At 38.0% G+C, this 20398-nt stretch overlaps 1 protein-coding gene across 2 annotated transcripts in view; it reads right to left on the bottom strand.

Annotated features, from left to right (window-relative positions):
* Window positions 1–133: 133 nt before the first annotated feature.
* RAB11FIP3 (RAB11 family interacting protein 3) overlaps window positions 134–20398 on the bottom strand; it is a 184845-nt gene continuing 164580 nt past the window's right edge. Inside the window, exons 12-15 of one of the 2 annotated variants that reach the window (XM_074197044.1) lie at window positions 18510–18647; window positions 17540–17695; window positions 16684–16824; window positions 134–14062 (exon numbers count right to left, since the gene is read on the bottom strand). In XM_074197044.1, coding sequence (XP_074053145.1) covers window positions 13949–14062; window positions 16684–16824; window positions 17540–17695; window positions 18510–18647 — 549 coding nt within the window. In that variant the 3' untranslated portion in view covers window positions 134–13948. The remainder of the gene's footprint in view (window positions 14063–16683; window positions 16825–17539; window positions 17696–18509; window positions 18648–20398) is intronic. The other variant, XM_074197045.1, reaches the window with a different exon arrangement.

The raw sequence follows: 20398 nt of genomic DNA, 5'->3' as shown, positions 1-20398 counted from the left end.
TTAAAATTTTCTTTTTTATTTTCTGAATTTGACAAGCATTAGCAAACACTAGGATTTCCATGTATAAATAACAAAAAATATTGTATATGAAATCATGAATCTGTACTACACAGATTGCTTTTTAAAAAGTATATAATAAATCCAACATTTGTTTTCAAAACTGTCCTGTTTATTTGTAACTCCAGCTGAACTTTCTTCTGTTCTCTTCTGTACATTGTAATAAGTATCCCAGTGACTATATTTATTTCTTTTTTTGACATTCCTATAATTTGTCCTCTTCTTATTCATTTCCCCTTAAAAATAAAAAAAAAAACCCTTCTGTATAACAAGTAAGCATAGTCAAGGGAAACAAATTCACACATTGTTCATGTTTAACAATGTATGTCTCATCTCTCATGTGAAGTTCATCATTATTCTGTCAGGAGAAGAGAATCACATTGGTCAGAATTCTGGAGTCTTGCACTATTGTTTACAATGTTGTAGTCATTACACAAATGATCATTCTTCTACTTCTGCTTATTTCATTTTGTATTCATTCCTACAAGTATTGCCAGATTTCTCTGAATTTACCCATTTATCAATGTTTATAAAACAAAATTTTATCACATTTATAAGCTATATTTTATTCAGTCATTACCAATTGAGAAGTACCCCTTGAATTCTTTGTTACATCAAAAATACCATTATAAATATTTTTGTTCATTGGGATTTTTTGCATTTTTCTTTGTTCTCTTTGGGCATATACACCTAGGAGTGATCAGTGACTTTGGGGCTTCATTCCAAATTGCTTTTCACAAAGTTTGAACCAATTTGTAGCTTCACCAAAAGTACATTAGTATGACTGTCTTCTTACAGCTCCCCAACAAATATCATTTTCTTTTGCTGTCACCTTTGCAAATCCACTGGGTGTGAGTTGGAACCTCAGAATTTGTTGTTTCAAATGGGAATATTAATATTATTTAGTGTTTGCAAAGTTCAGAATTATAAAAATTGTTAAAAATAAAATCTACTCTATACAACAATTTGTATTTCTTACTAGTGATTTAAAGCATTTTTATATGATTTTTTAAATGATTTTGCAAGGCATATGGATTTAAGTGGCTTGCCCAAGGCCACACAGCTAGTAATTATTAAGTGTCTGAGGCAGGATTTAAACTCTGGTACTCCTGACTCCAGGACTGGTGCTCTATCCACTGTGCCATCTAGCCACCCCATTTATATGACTTTTGATAGCTTAAATGTCTTCCCTTGAGAAAGCAACTCATGTCCTTTGGTCATTTATGTATTGAAGAATGAGTCTTGTTTATATTATTTTAATTAGCTCCATTATGTATGTGTGTGTGTGTGTGTGTGTGTGTGTACAGATGTTGATTTATGTGAGTTTAATTTTTCTCCTACTATTTTGCTAAAGTTATGTTTCAATTAAGTTTTCTTAGATCTCTAGAATGAAGATGGTCATATATCACCTGCAAAAAAGAAATAATTTTAGCTCCTCTTTGCTTATTCTTATTCCTTCAATTACTTATTTTATAGTTATAGACAACATTCTTTCTCCTATACTGAATAATAGAGGATACAATGGAATCTTTACCTTATCCCTGATCTTTCTGAAAAGACTACTATTTCTTTATTACATATAATAATGGCTCTTGGGAAAAGGTCAATATATTTCTGTGGGTTTTATTGTTTTTTCCCCTACAGTAACGAGTGTTGTATTTTTCTCAAAAGTTCTGAGGGCGGCTAGGTGGCGCAGTGGATAAAGCACCAGCCCTGGATTCAGGAGTACCTGGATTCAAATGTGACCTCAGACACTTAATAATTACCTAGCTGTGTGGCCTTGGGCAAGCCACTTAACCCCATTTGCCTTGCAAAAACTTTTAAAAAAAGTTCTTTCTGCTTCTATAATTATGTGACTCATTTTTGTTACTAATATGATTTGTCTACTCTTTTTTTAAGTTGCTCTATTAGATAATTGCTTTAATGTAAGAATTTCTTTCCTTTCTCCAATTTTTTTCCTTATTTGGCACATTTGTTATTATTTTTTTGTGGTATTTAAAGAATTAAAAACCTCATTCAAAGCCACCTAACCATTTACCCACAAATTCTCTAATTTGTTCGTGTCCTTAAAAAAAATTTGCTAATCATTCACTCTTTGCCTCTTCTGAGAAAAAAAAATATTAAGTATCAAAAATGTGCAGAACTATGTCCACTGGAGGATATAAGGATTAGTTTCTGCTGCCTTCTAATAATTTGCAATTTTTGGAGGAATATATATATGTATGTTTGTGCATTTGAATTTGTATTTGAGTTTGTGTATTTGTATGTGTATATGTGTAGTTCTATAGACATAGTCAAATAATTATTTAAGAAAGAGGATGAATTAAAAAGAGAAATACAAAATGCTATGAGAAATCGAAGAAGGGAGGGAACTTGAGATGGGAGCAAAGAAGGTGGCACTGAAATTGGCTTTGGCACAAAGAAGAGACTTCAATGGAGTGAGAGAGGAAACAGCTAGGATAGAGAGAAGGAGTCTCTTCCAAGGCATGGAGAGTGGTATGAATGAAGGAAAGAGTGGGATAAGTCTGAAAACAAAAAAAAAAAAATCCCATTAGCTTAGAATATAGAATGCACATAAAATTGTACATAGACATAAACATAAAATTGTAAAGATATGTTAGAGATTGATTACAAGGGCCTTAAATACCATACAGGAATAAAGGATGCCAGAAGATTTTAGACACTATTTACTTTAGAAGGATATTCCAGAGAATATTATACAAATCCAGATGAAAGGTAATGGGCCCCAAACTGCAACTGTTGCAGTAGAAGTAGCAAGGTGAGAGTAAAGGATGAAAAATGACAAAACTTGTAAATGTTTGGTCTGCAACACGGAAAAGTCACTTATAATCTCCTATTCAAGGTTTTTGCCTTTGATATCAAATCTAGCCTGATTTCTTCTATTAAGAGACTATTATAGAATGAACAGTGCTTTGGTTGAGGTGTATCCCATAGATCAGATGGGGAAAATAAAAAGATACAGTTCTTGTCACATATAATTTAAGTAGCAGTCTATCTTTCCTTTCTTCTCTGCTAATTCATGCTAAAAGCAGATATTATTAGAAAAATCCTAGGACCACAAATAGGGGGCACATGGGAGCAAATTTAGATATTTCTAATAATTACATTTGTTGACACGGAGGAGGGATATGGAAACCCCTTTACCTCTTATTAAATCAAAAGAATTTCATAGCTAGAAGGAACCTTGGAGATCATCTAGTTAAAATTTCACTCAAATTGCATATCCTACCTATGATATCTTAGGGCTCATCAGACTATTTGAAGAGGGTCATTCCATTGATCTTGCGCATCTCTGTTAGAAAATGTGTCTGACATTTAGTTGAAATCAGTCTTCCTATAAATGCCCTCCTTTCATTTTTCTCTGGGACCAACCAGAATATTGAATTCCACTTCCACATGAAGATTAGAAATTGCTTCCCCTACCCTGTCTTCTCTTCTCTATAAACACCCCCATTACCTTCACTTGATTCTCCCATGAGATGATCTCAAGTTCTTTCACTATCCTGATCATTTTCCTTCCTCTTCCAGGAGAAAATATAAAATCCTGCTTGTTTTTTAAAGTCCTGCATAACCTGGCCCTTCCTATCTTTCCAGTTTTCTTATACCTCTCCACGGACTCTGCTTCCAGTGATGCTGGTCTCCTTGCTGCTCCTCAAACAAGGTACTCCATCTCCTGATTGTATTTTTTCACCAGCTGTTCCTGAGGCCTGAGATTCTCTGCCTTCTTATCTCCTCTCCTGAATTCCAAGAAGTCTCAGCTGAGCTCCCACTTTCTATACGAAGCCTTTTCTAGTCTCCATTAATCTTAGTTCTTTTCCTTTAAGACATTTTATTCATAAATATCTCATTTGTACATAGCATGTCATCTCCTCTATTAGACTGGGAGTTCCTTGAGAATAGACTGGTTTTTGCTTTTCTTTGCAAAATGCAAAGTACAATGATGGACATGTAGTTACATGCTTAATAAATATTTGTTGGGGTGGCTAGGTGGTGCAGTGGATTGAGCACTGGCCCTGGAGTCAGGAGTACCTGAGTTCAAATCTGGCCTGAGACATTTAATAATTGCCTGTGTGACCCTGGCAAGTCACTTAACCCCACTGCCTTGCAAAAACCAAAACAAACAAATAAACATTTGTTGACCTAACTTGGCAATGTCCCTTTTAAAATGTGGTTCTAGGGCTATGCTATTTCTCTGGATTAAACTATCATGTCCTGGTCAAAAGACCCATAGAGTTAACTCCTGGAAGAGACCTTCACTCAAAGGGCTGTCTAGATGAAGGAATGAAGGAAGGGAGGGAGGAAGGAAGGAGGAGGAATGAAAAGGAGGAAGGGACAAGGGCAGAAGGGCAGAAGGGAGGGAAGAAGGAAACTGCAACTCCAGCTCCAGTACCCTGAGGTTGCTATATGCCACAGGGCAGACCCTGCCAGACTGGTAGGGGTCCCCTTTCTCTCTTAATTGTTCCATTCCAAACCCCTTCTGACTACATAAATTCCACTTGAGTCCTTTGGACTTGTCATCAGTCTTACTGCTCTACTGAAAGAACCATTGGTCCTGCAGTTAAAATTCTTTCAGTGTCTTGTCTTCCCCAATTAGAATGGGAGCTCTTGAAAACAGGTACTGTTTCATACTTATTTGTATTACCTCTTTTTTTTTTTAAGGTTTTTGTAAAGCAAATGGAGTTAAGTGGCTTGCCCAAGGCCACACTGCTAGGTAATTATTAAGTGTCTGAGGCAGAATTTGAACTCAGGTATTCCTAACTACAGGGCTGGTGCTCTATCCACTGCGCCACCTAGCTGCCCCTGTATTCCCTTTTTAACAAAGTGCTTGGAACATGATGTTTAATATGTTTTTCATTATATGAACAACTCTGTATTCAAAAGAGCCTCTTAGGGCATTTTAATTTTTTGATATGAATGGGCTCTTCTGGAGCAACTAATAACCTAGGAATAATATAGGCTAGAGGAGGGAAGGTGGAGAACAGGGGAAAAGAAGAGGTCCAAGAACACAAACAGGTAAAACAAGGAGTTGAAAGGGATCTGGACTTCCCATCCACTAAGATAGCATGTGAGTCAATACTGATTTAATCTTATAATCCCCCAAGTTTATTAATGTGCAGTGGTAAGAACCCTGCCTTAGGAGCGGGAAACTTGGGCCAATTTTTAAAAAAAATCATTTTAGAACCTAAATTTCCATCTGGACTAATAATTTAAGGGATAATTTCTTCACTTACAAGCAATATAGGATTCCAGTTTCAAAATGACTACTTTACCTGTAAGTTTAATAGGTACACAGAACAGAATACAAAATGTCAGAAATAGAAGAGCCTTTAGAAATAGGGAAAATGGAAGAAGTACCATAAAACTGGAGGACAAATGTTTTGACTTAAAAAGGAAGAGAACAGTCTTCAAATTATATTTCAGTAAGCTTGGTTTTAATTGTGGAGAAATTCTTGAAATGATCATTAAAGATATGGTTGGAGAAAGGAAACTGATTATAAACACCTAGATTGGGAAACTTTTTTTTTTTTTTTTTTTAGTTTTTGCAAGGCAATGGGGTTAAGTGGCTTGCCCAAGGCCACACAGCTAGGTAATTATTAAGTGTCTGAGACTGGATTTGAACCCAGGTACTCCTGACTCCAGGGCCGTTGCTCTATCTACTGAGCCACCTAGAAACTAATTCTTTATTGACAAGTAAATATGTGGAGAAGTATTTGAATATAGTTTGCATAGATTTTAGCAAAGCTTTTGATAAAAGTCCCTCATAATATTCTGAAAATTGAGAGATGTAAATACACAGTAATAATTCAACTTGTGGTGTGGCCAGTTCCATATTCTGAAGCTCCCTTGCCTTAACCTCTCTGCTGATTTAGTTTTGTCTCAAACTGATGTTCTTTAGGTATCTTTTTTTTTTTAAGTTTTTGCAAGGCAAATGGAGTTAAGTGGCTTGCCCAAGGCCACACAGCTAGGTAATTATTAAGTGTCTGAGACCAAATTTGAACCCAGGTACTCCTGACTCCAGGGCCGGTGCTTTATCCACTGCACCACCTAGCCGCCCTCTTTAGGTATCTTAAAGTCAACATATCCAGAATAAAACTGAACATCTTTCCCCCTAACCCCTCCCACCTCCTAATTTCCCTATTACTGTTAAGGACACTTTCTAATCTCAGGCTTCAAAACCAGGTTTATCCTTGTCTCCTCAACTCTCAGCTCCTATATCTAAAATGTTGTCAAGGTCTGTTGATTTCACCTTTGCAGTATCTCTTGAATACATTCTCTTCTTTCCTCTGATGCTGCCACCACTCTGGTGCAGGCCCTCATCATATCACACTAGTACTACTGCCTTAGCTTGCTAGTGGTTCTTTCTATCTCAAATCTCTGCCCAATATAATCCATTCTCCCTTCAGACACTTTTCCTAAAGTGAAGGTCTGACCATGTCATTCCCCTTACTCCAAAAGAAAAAAATAAAACCCAAAACTCCAATGGCTCTCTTTAGCCTCCAGGATCAAATACAAAATCTTTTGGCATTCAAAGCTCTTCATGATCCTCTTACCTTTCTGGTGTTCTTAGTCTACTTAGTCCTCTTACCTTTCCACTTCTTCAAGTCAGTGAGCAACAGTGGTCTCCTTGTGATTTCACAAACCATCTCTGCTCCAGGTATTACTGTTCTTCATACTCATCTCTGCCTATTAGCTTCTCTAGTATCCTAAAAGTCCCATCTAAAAATCCTGTCTTCTATAGGAAGCTTTTCACAACCCTTCTTAATTCGAGTTCCTCTTAAATTTCCCACTTAGCCTGTCTTTAGCTTTTCATTCGTTTCTTTCCCCCTTTAGATTGTGAGTTGCTTGAGGGCAGAGACTCTCTTGCCTCTTTTTATATCTCCCTCAGCATTGTCTGGAATATAGTTAGTACTTAATGTTTATTGACTGACAACATCCACATGGCAAGAGGTCTCCAGTAGAGTAGTCCAGGAATTTCTTCCTGGCCCTTGGTTGCTGTTTAACATCTTTATCAATAATTTAGATAAAGGAATAATAGTTTTTTTTAAAATTTACTAATGACACAAAATTGGAAGGCAGAATTAACATCCTGAAAGAGGGTCTGGATCAAAAAGGATGACAATAGACCAGTGGACTGAATTCAGTAAGAAGAAATCCAATAGAGATAAATGGAGTCTTGCACTGGGGCACAAAAATATCAAATCTACAAATCTAAAATGAGAGACATGGATAGCAGTACTGTAAAGGATGGCGTTTTAGTGGACAGCAAGCTCAATATGAGTAATATAATGGGGCAGTCAAAAAAATAAAACAAAACCTAATATAATTTCACTATGTTTGTTACAAATTACAATGTGTCCAACTGTGCCTGATCAGCCCAATGCAAGTTTGGAATGCACTACCACAGGTTGGGCACAAATAGTCTATGTGAACACCTGGGGTAGGTACTCTAAACTTATGTATGTCATGTTTCCTTTGAGCTGCTTCAATTTTGCCCTTCTCATAAAGCGTAGCATCCTGATGAGGGCAAACTATGCTGGGTTGTCCTGTGCTAGTGTCTTCCATGTTGCATAATCAATTCCAAAGTTCTTAAGAAAGTCTTTCAGAATGTCTCAATATTGCTTCTTCTGATCCTCTTGTGAGTTCTCCATAAAATAGTCTTTTAGGCAAGTGTATGTCTGGCATTCTAACCATGTGTCCAGCCCATTGTAGTTGCACTCTCTGTAGTAATGTTGGAATGTGGGGCTGTTTAACTCCAGAAAGGACTTCAGTATCTGGTATCTTCTCCTGCCAGGTGGTCTTCAGAATCTTCCTGAGACAATTTAAATGGAAGTGATTCAGTTTCCTGACATGGCTCTGGTAGAGTATTCAGGTTTCACAGACATAGTAATGAGGTCATCACAAGGGTTCTGTAGACATTCAGTTTAGTAGTTAGTCTAATACCTTTTCTCTCAGAGCCTCCCAAATACTGAGCTAGCACTGGCAGCACAAGTGTCAACTTCATTGTCAATGTGTACTTCCCTGGAAAGATCAAGGGAAGTGAAGAACTTGTCCACAGTACTCAATGAGGTAGGTCTGAAGTGAATGAATGGTAATTGTTCATTTTTCATTGTTCAGTCTAAAGATACCTTCTGGGAAAGGCATCTCTGCTTATGTGACCCTGGGCAAATCATTCCACCTCTCAGCCTGTTTCCTTTTTCACATATACAATGGGGAATGCAAGAGCACTTCCCTATAGATTCCCTTTGCCAATCTCAAAAGTACTTTGTGTTAATTGCTTAAATGTTTTATATATTTCCCATATTTGTCCATACATGCCTAAGTCCTCCTGTGTTTCTGTGGTAGTTGAAATAAAAGCTTGTTACTTGCACTGAGCACTTTTGTAAAAGGGGTTTTATTACTCACATTGGGGAGACCTAGAAGTTCATGAACCACACAAGTTTTATTTGGAAGAGTTCTCTGAGATTTTGCTTCAAGATGTTATGTATCCCTGAGTCTTTAAGGAAGCCCCAGGATAAAAATTCATGTCCAAGGGTCTTCAAGACTAGGCCAGCAGAGTGCCAACCTTGGCAAGTCTTACATAGCAAGAAACACTTCAGTTGTGGATAGTGTTATTGCAAGAAAGAAAAGTATTGCCTTCCAACACTGTTCCAAACAAAAATATCTGTTAAGGATATTAAGAACTAGAGAGTCATGGTGAGGGTGGGGAAGGAAATAAATGGCCTACGTCAGGACTTCTTTACCTTTTTTGTGTGTTGGATACCTTTGGCAATCTGGTGAGGCCTATCTCTGAATAATGTTTTAAAATGATTTTTTACTAGTTCACTTTAAATTGATTCAAGATGTGATTTGAACATTACTTTCTTTAAGAGGCTATGCATTTTGATGTGCTAAAAGCAATCAAAACATTAAATGTAAAACCAAAATATTTTTTAAAAATTAAAATATTTGTGACCATAAAAGTGTCACATGGATTTGTGACTCTTAACTGAAATTGGTTTTATTGAGAGCCACAGTTGCATTAGGTTTAATAAATATCACATCTGTGGTCTCAACATAAAAGATTCCCAGGTAATATGTCTCATATATGGATTTAAAAACTTTTTTCCCCCAGTCAATAGTTTGCTCTACGTCACTTTATATATATTTGTTTCTTAAAATATTTACATTTGTATTTTAGTAGGCAATAATATTCCATGGAATACTACAATTTTCCAGTGGATGGATATATAGTTTGATTAGTTCCTCATTATTAAAAGTAAAGCAACAATGAATATTAAAAATAAAATGCATTAAAGTACATAGGATTACAAAGGAAGTCATATTTTAAAATGTCAAAATATTGTTATTATTGTTTAGTTGTTTTAGTATTGTCTGACTGTGACACTATTTGGGGTTTTCTTGGCAAAGATACTGGAGTAATTTTTCATTTCCTTCTCCAGTTCATTATATATAGATGAGGAACTGAGACAAGTGTCTGAGGCTGAATTTGAATTCACGAAGATCACTTAGCTATCTTATCAAAACAGAAATTTTTCAGAATGTTCACAGACTACTATAATCATGTCAGTCTAAGGAAGCTCTCTTTTATGCTTCAGCCCCGTACAAGGGTCCCAAGGAGTTATATTACAGTTTTCATTGCAGTTATGTGTAGATTGGGGCAAATGAATTGGAGTCCTCAATAGGAAAATTAATATCCTGGCTTTGAAAGGCTCTGTCCTGTTCACTCACCATTCAGATTCCATGCCCAGGATCTTTTTTAATATTCACACTCTGATCTCATTATTTGCCTCTATTTTGTTTGGTCAGGTGGACTGTCACACCATATCAAAAGCCACAAGTCATTACGTCACACAATTTCATGTCACTGTGTCAGTCATTAGTCAGATAATAATGATGTGTCACACTGCCTATTATGTGTTGAATGTCATGTGTAAAATATATAAAAAATCTTCAACAATATATCTACGATAAAGTAATTGAAAGTATAAAACCAACAGTGTAGGTCTCAAATTTATAGCTATGTTGACCTCAGATTCTATTGTTCATTCAATCAATAACCTTATCTTGTGTTTTACAGTATACTTCAGAGTTGGAAAAATGCTTTTTGTCTGGTCTCATTTACTATTATTATTGTTAATGCTATTTTATATAGCATTTTGTTTAGGATCTTTATATAATTCCATTTGATGATAACATAACCCTTGGGATGAATCATCACATCAGAGAATTAGAACTAGTAGAGATACTAGAATCAATGTAGTCTAACTTCTAATTTTCTGGAGAAGCAAACTGAGGTGCAGAGAGGTTAAGTTGCCCAAGGTCTCACAGCTGGTAAGAGACTGAGCAGACCAGTATCCGCCCTTAGTATAACTCTTGCAGTTTCCGTTTGGAGATAAAGAATTCTATAAAGAATTCTGCTAGCATGAGTTGTTACCTGTCTGGAGAAGCAGTGTGGATGGGATAAGGAAGACCAAGTTCCCCTCCTGCATCTATCACTGACATGCCAATCATTTCATCTCCTGGAGCATCAATTTCCTCCCCGGGGCAGGAACACTGATGTTGTTATCTTTGAATGCCAAGAGATTTGGGGAGAATAAGCATGCTTGTCCCCAGCCACACCTTAAACATGCACAGTCACCATTCCCTCTAGAGAAAAAGAGAAGGGCCCAGCCATTGATAGTAAGAGCTTTTAATCAGACAGGAATTGGGCATCACTGAAGACCACATTGGTTGCCTTTTCTTCGGCATTCCTTTCACATAACAGGGGCCCAGGAATTTCATCTGGAAGTCATCTTTCTTAGGGAAGGGGGTTATTAAAGCATGGTCAGTGATCAAGTCAGTGCTTTGTTTTTTTGTTTGCTTGTTGGTATTTGTTTTTGTCTTTAAACTTTTCCCGGCGAGTCATATTTACATTTACAGTACCTCTTAGTGATCAACAGAAAACAAAAAGGCTGTGTGTCACCAGGGATACATTACCCCAAGTGGAGAAAGGCTGAGCTTCAATATTTATATATTTATACATATATATATATATTTATATTTAATGTGTATACACAGATACAGTTTTCTCTCTTGAAAGTATTAAAAAATTGATCAACCTTCAGTCTATAAAAAATACCTACTCTACAAGATAGAAAAATCTCTCCTCCTAGTATATACTGATTTACACCCAAAGCTTTTCCAAAAATGTACGAGGCAACATCTTGAATCTTCAGAAAGGAGGGGGTGTGCACACATACCCATACTCACAGGAGGGGAAAACAGTGACTGGGAACAGGACAAGTTTGTGAAGGGGAAGAAGGGAAGGCCTCATGGCTCAGTGCTCAGATTCAGAAGGACTAGGTATAATGGGTCTCCCCTGTGGAGTCTGGGGAACACACCTTCTGGAGTCTTGGAGACATGCCAAAGCAGTAGGTAATCTGGGGGCAAAGGATCTGAAAGCACAATCCAACTAAGACCACTCCAGGGGAGAAGGGAACAGATGGGAAGGAGAGAAATGGAAGGTATTCCATTTCCTTCCAGGAAAAGAAGAACTCAAGGGAAGGGGAATTTTTTAAAAAGTACATTTCACAAATATTCGGGGATGACATTTTTTTCCATTCAACCTTTGCCTTTGGAATGCCACTGTCAACTACTCCCAGTCACCCATCACTTTCTAAGGCAGGGATCTGATCAACTCTGGCCTCCCCTTCCTTTTGCCAAAAGACACACCATGGTGAAGGAACAAGCTATTCTTAAGGAACAAGAACAAAAACCAACAACATGGTGAATGTGTGGGAAGGAAAATCAGTTCAGAAAGTTGATCTGACTGTTTTATGGCACCTTAAAGTGTATAACATGAAGCTCAGAAAAGTTCACACTTCTTCTGTGGTGCATAATGTAGAAAAACTTCTGTTTTCACTGAAAAATCACTATGAAAATCAGACATGGGTATGCTCCCCAAAGCAGCAGTAGTTGTGATTATCCTACAAGTAGCAGACTTGTATGGAGGCTGGAATCTTATCATTTGACTGTCTAGAGACTCAAAAATCAAAAGAAGATCCTAAAAGACAAACATTTTCACAAAGGAGGGGATCTCAGATGGCCTTCTCTGAACTTTTTTGTTTTTAAAAAACAATTGAACCATGATTAATGTCAAAGTGTCCAATATTAGGGGGAAAATATCTAGTATCCTAAATATCTGAAGTTAATTTCCCAGGAATGATCTTTCCATCACCATCAATCCACTGGAATGCTGGATAAAGATGAATCCCTAATCCTACTACTGTCCAGGGGATTCAACAGAAAAAACATTATAGTACTCAAACCAGAAGAATAGAGACACTATTTTGAAGAAAATGAATTAAAAATAAAATTAAAAGCATATACTCTCAACTGATTTTGAGAGGAAATATTATAGGCTTCATATCAATGAATAGTGAAGATGAACTGGAGAAGGATTATTCTGTATAGTTTCAAAATATCACTTAACAGCTCCTACCCCCAAAGAATTATTGCAATAAGTCACACCTGCCTCAAAAAGATCTCAGCTACCAGGGCTTGGAAGGATTTCTGATTAAGTGCTAAAAATCCTTGAATCCTGAACATAAGACTGACTCCTGAAGGTCCTCATGATTATATTTCTTTATCTACACTACAGCAAGAGACAGGGTGAGACAGAACCTTGGCTAAGGTGCAGTGTGCCCAATTTTTGCTGTGAGATGCATGCCTGAGCAATTCTAAGGCTACATGGGCAAGGGGAAGGCTAGGAAAGGGATTGGGGAGGGGGAATCTGCTACCAATCTGGTTCCAACAGAAGAAAACTAAGCTTTGCTCCCCTCAATCTACCTCAAGAGAAAAACCAGGCCATTTACAAGAGTTCACAACCACATTTCTATTTTAACACACTGTTCTATCTGGTGGTCCCTTCCAATATTCTTTAGTCATCTGTAATTCAGTTTCATCCATCTCTGTCATGGCTACAATTGTATTTGCTCAGAGCAGGAAAAACAGATCTGGGTATATAACTATAAACATTCTTTTACATTTGGTGTGAAATAAAATAAACTTGACCTCAAACAGGAACTGCCTGGATCACGTGTCACAGATGGGTTCAAAAAGAAGTCAGAATACACAGCACATGTCTGAAGAGGAAGTCTAACAATTTGCTTTCCTTTTACTGTGCTAAAAAGCAGCCAGTCACTTTCTAGGAACATTCTTTGAAGTGTGGAGGTAGAATCCAAGCAAGGCTTAGGGGAAATCTACCTGCACAAGTACCTTAGAAGCAGAGTCAAAACACAATTCATCAGCAGACCTGCCTGCACATTCCCTCTGAGGGAGACAGGACCTAAAGAACTGGATTTCTAGAGGTACGAGCATTTCAGAATTTAAATGAGCTTTGAGGGATTCATAGTGGGTTGGTTAGCTGGAGTCAGAAGGAATCTCTCTAACTTGTCTATCTAATATGGCAAGATGCTTGGAGAACCTTTCTCTCTCAAGAGCAAAAGGAATCTGCCAGAATAAAGGTGGAGAATCAAATCACACTCATCAAATCATTGCCTGTTTTTCTAACCTCGTACTCAGATGGTTCCACTGGCCAGGAGGCAGTTCTTCCTCCTTTCCATTTCTCCATCTTCCCCCTGCTTTTTGTTCTGCTCGACTACAATCTGCTTTACCTTGCTAAAACAAGCAAGGAGAGTACCCAAACCAAAGCTGTATCTGCTTTTCTCTCAATTGCTCTGGACTGGTTCAGGCAAAGGAATGTGATCCTCCTTGCCCCTTGATGGAGATGAGACCTTAGTGGTCTAGAGAGCTTAGCAGGGCCTCCTGAAGCTCAGAGCAGCAAGGTCACACCAGGTCACCAGGATTGGAGGGGCAGCATTTCATTCCTTTACTTCACTTCCAAGATAGAGGGGTTGGTTTCCATGATCGCCACAATGATTCTGTCAATATAGTCCTGAAGACGGAAGTTGATCTCTTCCTGTTTTTGAATCGCCTCCATCAACTGTAGGGAAAATGAAGAAGCAAGTTACTATGAGTCTGAGTTTTTCATGTTGGGGAATTGGGTCACAGAGAATTTAAGAGGGGTTAGTGAGGATGAGGACTATGGAGGTCCAGATAGTTATTTGGTGGAGGCTGGTACAGCAAATGACACATCATGCAACTAATCTCAGCATATCTTCCTTAGCCCTTAAGTCTTCCTTGTTTCTGCCCACAGAGATTTCCAAGATTGCCTCTGAAGACAATGGGAATTGTGAAATGCCCCAAACAGTTGGTATGTATATAGCGCTTTAAGGTTTACAAAGCATTTTACATTCTTTAACATAGTTAATTCTCAGGATAACCCTGTGAGGAAGTTACTATGAGCACTGTTATCTCCACTTTTTTAAACCAGGTTCATGATTTAATTGGTAGAGAGAACTTCCAGTGAAGAATACAATTTCTCATCTTGACACAGAGATTAAGTGACTTGGCCAGGATCACAAAACCAGTAGGGGGGTCAGAGACAGAATTTGAACCTAGGTCCTCCTGACTCAAGTTCAACTTTCTCTTCAGTAAGTTCCTCTCAATTTTACAGATAAGAAAACAAAAATTGGGTAAGGCACAGAGTTTGTGGTAATACAACTAGTAAGTGTCAAAGTTAGGATTTTTAGCAAAGTCTCTATGGACTCCAAGTCTCTGCCTTTATGAGATCACTAAGTTTTGGGGAAGAGTTTTAGGAAGAGGGATGAAAGATGTTGGGAAAAAAGAGGAATTTTATTTATTATTATTTTTTAAATGTTTTATTTAATTCAATGGGGTTAAGTGACTTGCCCAAGGTCACATAGCTAGGCAGTTATTAAGTGGCTGAGGCTAGATTTGAACTCAGGTCCTCCTGACTCTAGGGCCAGTGCTCTATCCATTGTACCACCTAGTTGCCCCAAGAGGAATTTTATTGGATTAAAAAAATGCTTAGGAATACTTCACTCAGGTCATTCTAAACTATAACCAAAGTATATTACTACCTTTTCCCTCTAGTACATACATATATTCAGCAAGAGTGTTCATAGCCAAACATCACTCAAACTCAGTGGAAATCTGTAGAAGACTTTGGGATTCAAATCCATGGTGATATTCCTAAGAAGTTTGGAGAAATACCCTTTAAATGTTGGCTGGCATGGGAAGTTGAAAGTGTCAAACAGTACCCTCTTCCACTCCAGCAGTTTTCCTACCTTTTGCTCTTCTCCAACTATTACACTGTTCATGTTGGAAATATGGGAAACTACATCATTAGAATGTAATTGGTGACCTCTAGTCTCCCATCTCCAATTGTCATTAAACATTTTGAAATGGATGTCCTGTAGACACCTCACACACAATGTATACCTCAGACCAGAGTTTAGGTAGCCTATCCTGGAATTTTCCCCAAAATATTCACCTCTTAACTTCCCTATTACTGTCAAAGATAATCAACCTCTCAAAAACTAGCTGTTTTCCTCAATCCTCATTGACTCTTACCCCCCTAATCTGTATCTGATCTATTGCCAAGGTCTGTTGATTTTACCTTCATTAGTATCTCTGATCTAAGATTCCTCTTCTTCTTTTATACTGCTATCATCCTGGTGCACACTTTCATCACCTCATACCTGGAATATACTAGTTGTCTCCTTGCCACAGGTCTCTCCCCCTTTTCAGGACATCCTCCATTCAGTGGTTAAACTAATATCCCTCAAATTCAGGTCTGATTTTGTCATCCACTGCTCCCTACTCAATAAACTTTAATGGTCCCCTATCACCTCCAGGATCAAATATAAAATTCTCTCCTAAGTATCCTAAGCCTTTCATCACTTGCCCCTCCTTGACTTCTCTAGTCTTTATACACCCTACACCACCCCTCTCCTCACTTCTGGCTACTCCTGGCTTTCAGAATGCTCTCCTTCCTCATTTCCAACACCTGGTTTGCTTCGAGTTTCAAATACTAGCTAAAATCCTGTCTTCTAGAGGAAGACTTTCCTAGGGCTCTAAACTTTGTTGATTGCCTATGTCTAGTTGTTTGCATGTTGTCTCCCTTGTTAAGACTGTGGGCTCCTTTGGGGCAGGGGTTGTCTGTTATCCTCCTTTGTATTCCTAGCACTGAGCAGAGCCTGGCAGAGAAGGAACTTAATAAATGGTTACTGACTAATTTTCATGTATTTCTAGCAGTACCCACTTATGAAGAACCAAGACAAAACTAAAATCACACTAAATCACATGAAAATCACACACACAAAAACTCACACTAAAAAATACTATTTACTGAAAACCAAAACAAAACACTCCCCTACAACTCCTCCCTCCCCCGCCCCCCCACAACTGAAGACTAAGATCACAAACTCCAACATTGTTAGGTATTTTCAATAGGAATGAAGTGAAGCAACATGGTTTAGTAGAAACAGCAGTAAGTTGGGGTTTACAAGGCCTGAGCTGTGGTCTCCTCAAGCACTGGCAAGTCACTTAATCTCTTTGAGGAACAGTTTCCTCAATAGTAAAAGTGAAGGAACTAGACTAGTTACTGCCCAGGGTCTAGCTTGCAGCACAGCTTGATAGGAAAATAAATGGCTTAGGAACTGGACTTCCAAGATTGTATTTACAATACTGATTCACTACCTCATCACGTGAAACAGAGCTGATCTCAGCTGCCAGGGATTCGGAGAAAGAGGCAGAGAAGAGGTTCTTTGCGCCTTGGATGCTGAGGTTTATAATCTGCCCATTTAATTCATCATTCTGCTCTTTTAGATTTCGATTATCCTGTTTATAAGAAAAACATTAAGCCATCAATCCTGATCCTATTTGAGGTACTGAGTCAATACTGAAAGCATCTTTATATCCTAGAAAGAAAGAAGTCCTAGGAAATAATCACTTGTAGAACAGAGCTAGAACAAACATTATTCTTTTGGTGACCAAAAATATCTGGATACGGATCAGATATTTCCTATGGGAAAGAAACTAGAGAGAGAGAGAGAGAGAGAGAGACAGAAAGAGAGACAGACACAGAGACAGACACAGAGACAGACACATGGACAGAGAGAGACATAGAGAGACAGACAGAGACAGAGAAAGAGATAGAGATACAAAGACAGAGAGAGAGATGGAGAACCCCAAGTTCTACTTCCAAGATGACAGGGAAGCCTGTCCAGGAAGAGGGAATGCTTTTTCACTAAGAATGGATGGAAGTAAAGCAGATGAAACTGAGTTTGAGATTAATCATTTACATTCTACAGGCAGACTTAAAAATGGCACTTTTAGCTTCATAATGTTGCTCTCTTTCTGTCTTACACCACTGGTCCTGTCCACCTAAAGAGGCTTCCTTATTGCCTCAGACCAGAGTTTATCCTGGACCCTGGGGCTGAGTGGTCTCAGCCCCAGAAGGCCAAGTGAAGACAAATATCTCTCATAAGCTTTTAGTAGAGAGTCCTTCTTATCTTTAGTGACAAAGCTCTACTTGCACTGCCAGCTCCAGTACCTGCTTCAGCCTTCGGATTTCTTGCTCCAGCTCAGTCTCTCGTGTCCTGCTGTTATATTCCTGGAGCCCTGTACTGCTGCTCCGGCCTCGTCTTTGTTCAGCTTCAAGTTTAAACAGCTGTAAGTGTTCCAACTGTTTCCTGAGGTCCTCAATAAGCTGTAAAGGTAACCAAAAAGAAGAATGTTTCATATGGAAGATAGTACTCTAAAGGCCCATGGAGGCTTTATGGAGTGAATTCAAATAAATCTTGACTGGATTTATCTCTACTCATAGTTTGTACTGGATGCTGAATTTCCAGGGGTGAAAGATAAGTGTTTCCCACTTCCACCCCAACACTGACTTTACCCAGAAGAGCATGCTAAAAATAAGATGTTGTAAATACTGGCTAAAATTAATTACTTTTTGCATCAAGAGACAAAACATCACAAACTTGAGTCAGTTTTTGATGCCAATTAACAGTGGTTGATAATGTAAGAAGACACACACATATTTTCTTCCAAGTCCTAGAATTTCATGAGAATCCAATGCAGATTCCTGTTCTCTGATTCTTTTTAGGCAAATATTAGTATTACTGGTCATGGTTGACCTAAGATTTGTGCCTGCTGATTTTTCACTAAGTCCATGTCTGGTACTGGAGGGGAAAGATAAGAGCTTGCTTTCAGACCGTGGGCAGCTGCTACTGGGCTACTGGGATAGTTAGGGTTCCAACAAAGGCCTGGAGAAGGAGACCAGGCCTAATGGATAAAGAAGGAAAAGGTCAGTAGCAACAATGCAGGGATTGGAATGCTAGGAATTGATCAAATAACAGTGCCAATGTTGTTCCTGCCTCAATCCTTCCTCCTTTCTATCATGGATGACAGCCATCACTCAATATTTTACTGATACATTTTGGGGTATAATATTTGCTTTTTGCTGGATTTCATGGAGGCAATGCAACCCTGGAATATGACTGCTTTTATAGCATTCTCACCTCCTGTGTTGACTCCTTGTCTTTTTGAAACTGATGCCTTTCATGACTCAGTTTGTCTCCCATTTTCCTTTTATTTTCCTGCTCTTCATTGAGTTGAATGGTTAGGTCTTCTATTTCATCCAACAATTTCTGCTTTTCCTGAAGAACAAAGCAAAAGCAAAACCCACCCCCACATTAAAAACTGTGAATTCAGTCAAAGAGATATTCATCTCACCAAATATGATCCCATTCATTTAATTCTGGTAGGACTTATTTTATATCCAAAATTTCTTCATCTTCATATACTTACTGGAAGCAATTCATTGATTAAATTGATGTTTGTCCTTCATTTTCGAAGAAGACAATGACATCAGGGACAGTGACTTGGGTTTGAGTGAGGGGAGTACTATGCTATGTCACCAATGTTACTTTCTCCTCCAGAGCCATCTGGGTCCAGTGGCCAAATATGAATCAGGATGACTAGAGATGGCCCTGGAGGCAAGGCAATTAGGGTTAAGTGACTTGCCAAGGTCACACTAGAAGATTCAAAAATACCTGTCCTCCTGACTCCAAGGTTAGTGCTCTATCCAACTGTCACCTTGCTGCCCTTTGATTAAATTACATCAATGGCTTGTAATTAGAAGTCATCTTTGACTCTTCACACTCTTTCATCCAGTATATCTAGGGAGTAGCAGTCCAATTTAATAATCAACATCCAATTGATTCAGCTTCCATAGTATATTTTTGTTTATTATTATTTATTTATTATGTTTATTTATTTACATTTATTTATATAAATATTTATATTTAATCTTTCCCCTCAGCTTCTACCACAATAACCCTATTCTGGCTCTCATTGCTTCTCACCTTGGTTATTATAATACATCTCAACTGGTCTCCTGCTTCATTAAAATCATCTTTCATAGAGCTTCAAGCATAATCTTTCTAGTGTACTTCTCTATATTACTCCTGCTTAAAAATCTTCAGCAGTTTCCTATTATCTACTGGAAAAGCATAAACAGATAATCCTAGTTTTCAGTTCCATCTCATGTAGGCCCCCTTCATGTACTCTATGCTCTAGTCAATCCGAACTGCTTTTAGTCCTTATCTTACTTGATTGCCTTTCTCTTTCCTACCCTCTTGTTTTTGGGACTGCTTTTCACCATGCTCAGAATAGTCTCCCACCATTCCCACCTTTCCCATATTACTTGTCTGCTGAAAACTCTTCCTCCTTTAAGACCTAATTCAGCTGTCATTTGCTTCAGGGAGTGTCCCCTAATATTTTTATCCTTTGTACTCTTCTCTGTCCTGATGAAAGAAAACTCTTTCTTTAAATTTTTCATAGCATCTTGCTTGAACTTCTTGCAATTCTCTCATTTTCCATCATATCATAGACAGTTGCATACTTATCCTTTCTCTTTATAAGAATGTAAGTTCCAAAACTATCTTTTTATCCTTAGGGTCTAACACAATGCTTGCATATAGAAAAACATAATAAATATTTGTTGAATTAAATTTTTTGCTCATAGAAGGGCTAATGTTTGCCTGAAAAAGTCTCAGGCTTTATGGGAGAAGCATTATATACATGAAACGGCATTAACAAATTGTGCCTGCCTCACTTTTGCTATATGCTGCTGAATAGCCTTTTGGTTGTAATACAGGTGAGAGAAAAGGCATATTCTGACATCTTCTCAAATTCATATGTATAAACAAAGGGTATATTCTGGGGGCTTAAAGTACTTGCTTCCAATTGAGTTTACCCAATTAGCTGTCCCCTTACTAACAACAGTAATAAATTCAACCATATACTGTCCATACTTGCATCCATTGTTTGCTTACCTTTCCAAACTCCAAGCCCAGATTAACTCCACCTTCTCTGTTCTTACTTGGCTCACTTAAAGAAGTTACAT

Source organism: Macrotis lagotis, chromosome 8 (genome assembly GCF_037893015.1).
Source record: "Macrotis lagotis isolate mMagLag1 chromosome 8, bilby.v1.9.chrom.fasta, whole genome shotgun sequence".
Classification (NCBI taxonomy): Eukaryota; Metazoa; Chordata; class Mammalia; order Peramelemorphia; family Peramelidae; genus Macrotis; species Macrotis lagotis.
Note: the sequence above shows the minus strand (reverse complement) of the source record. Positions and strands in the feature narration are given on the sequence as shown.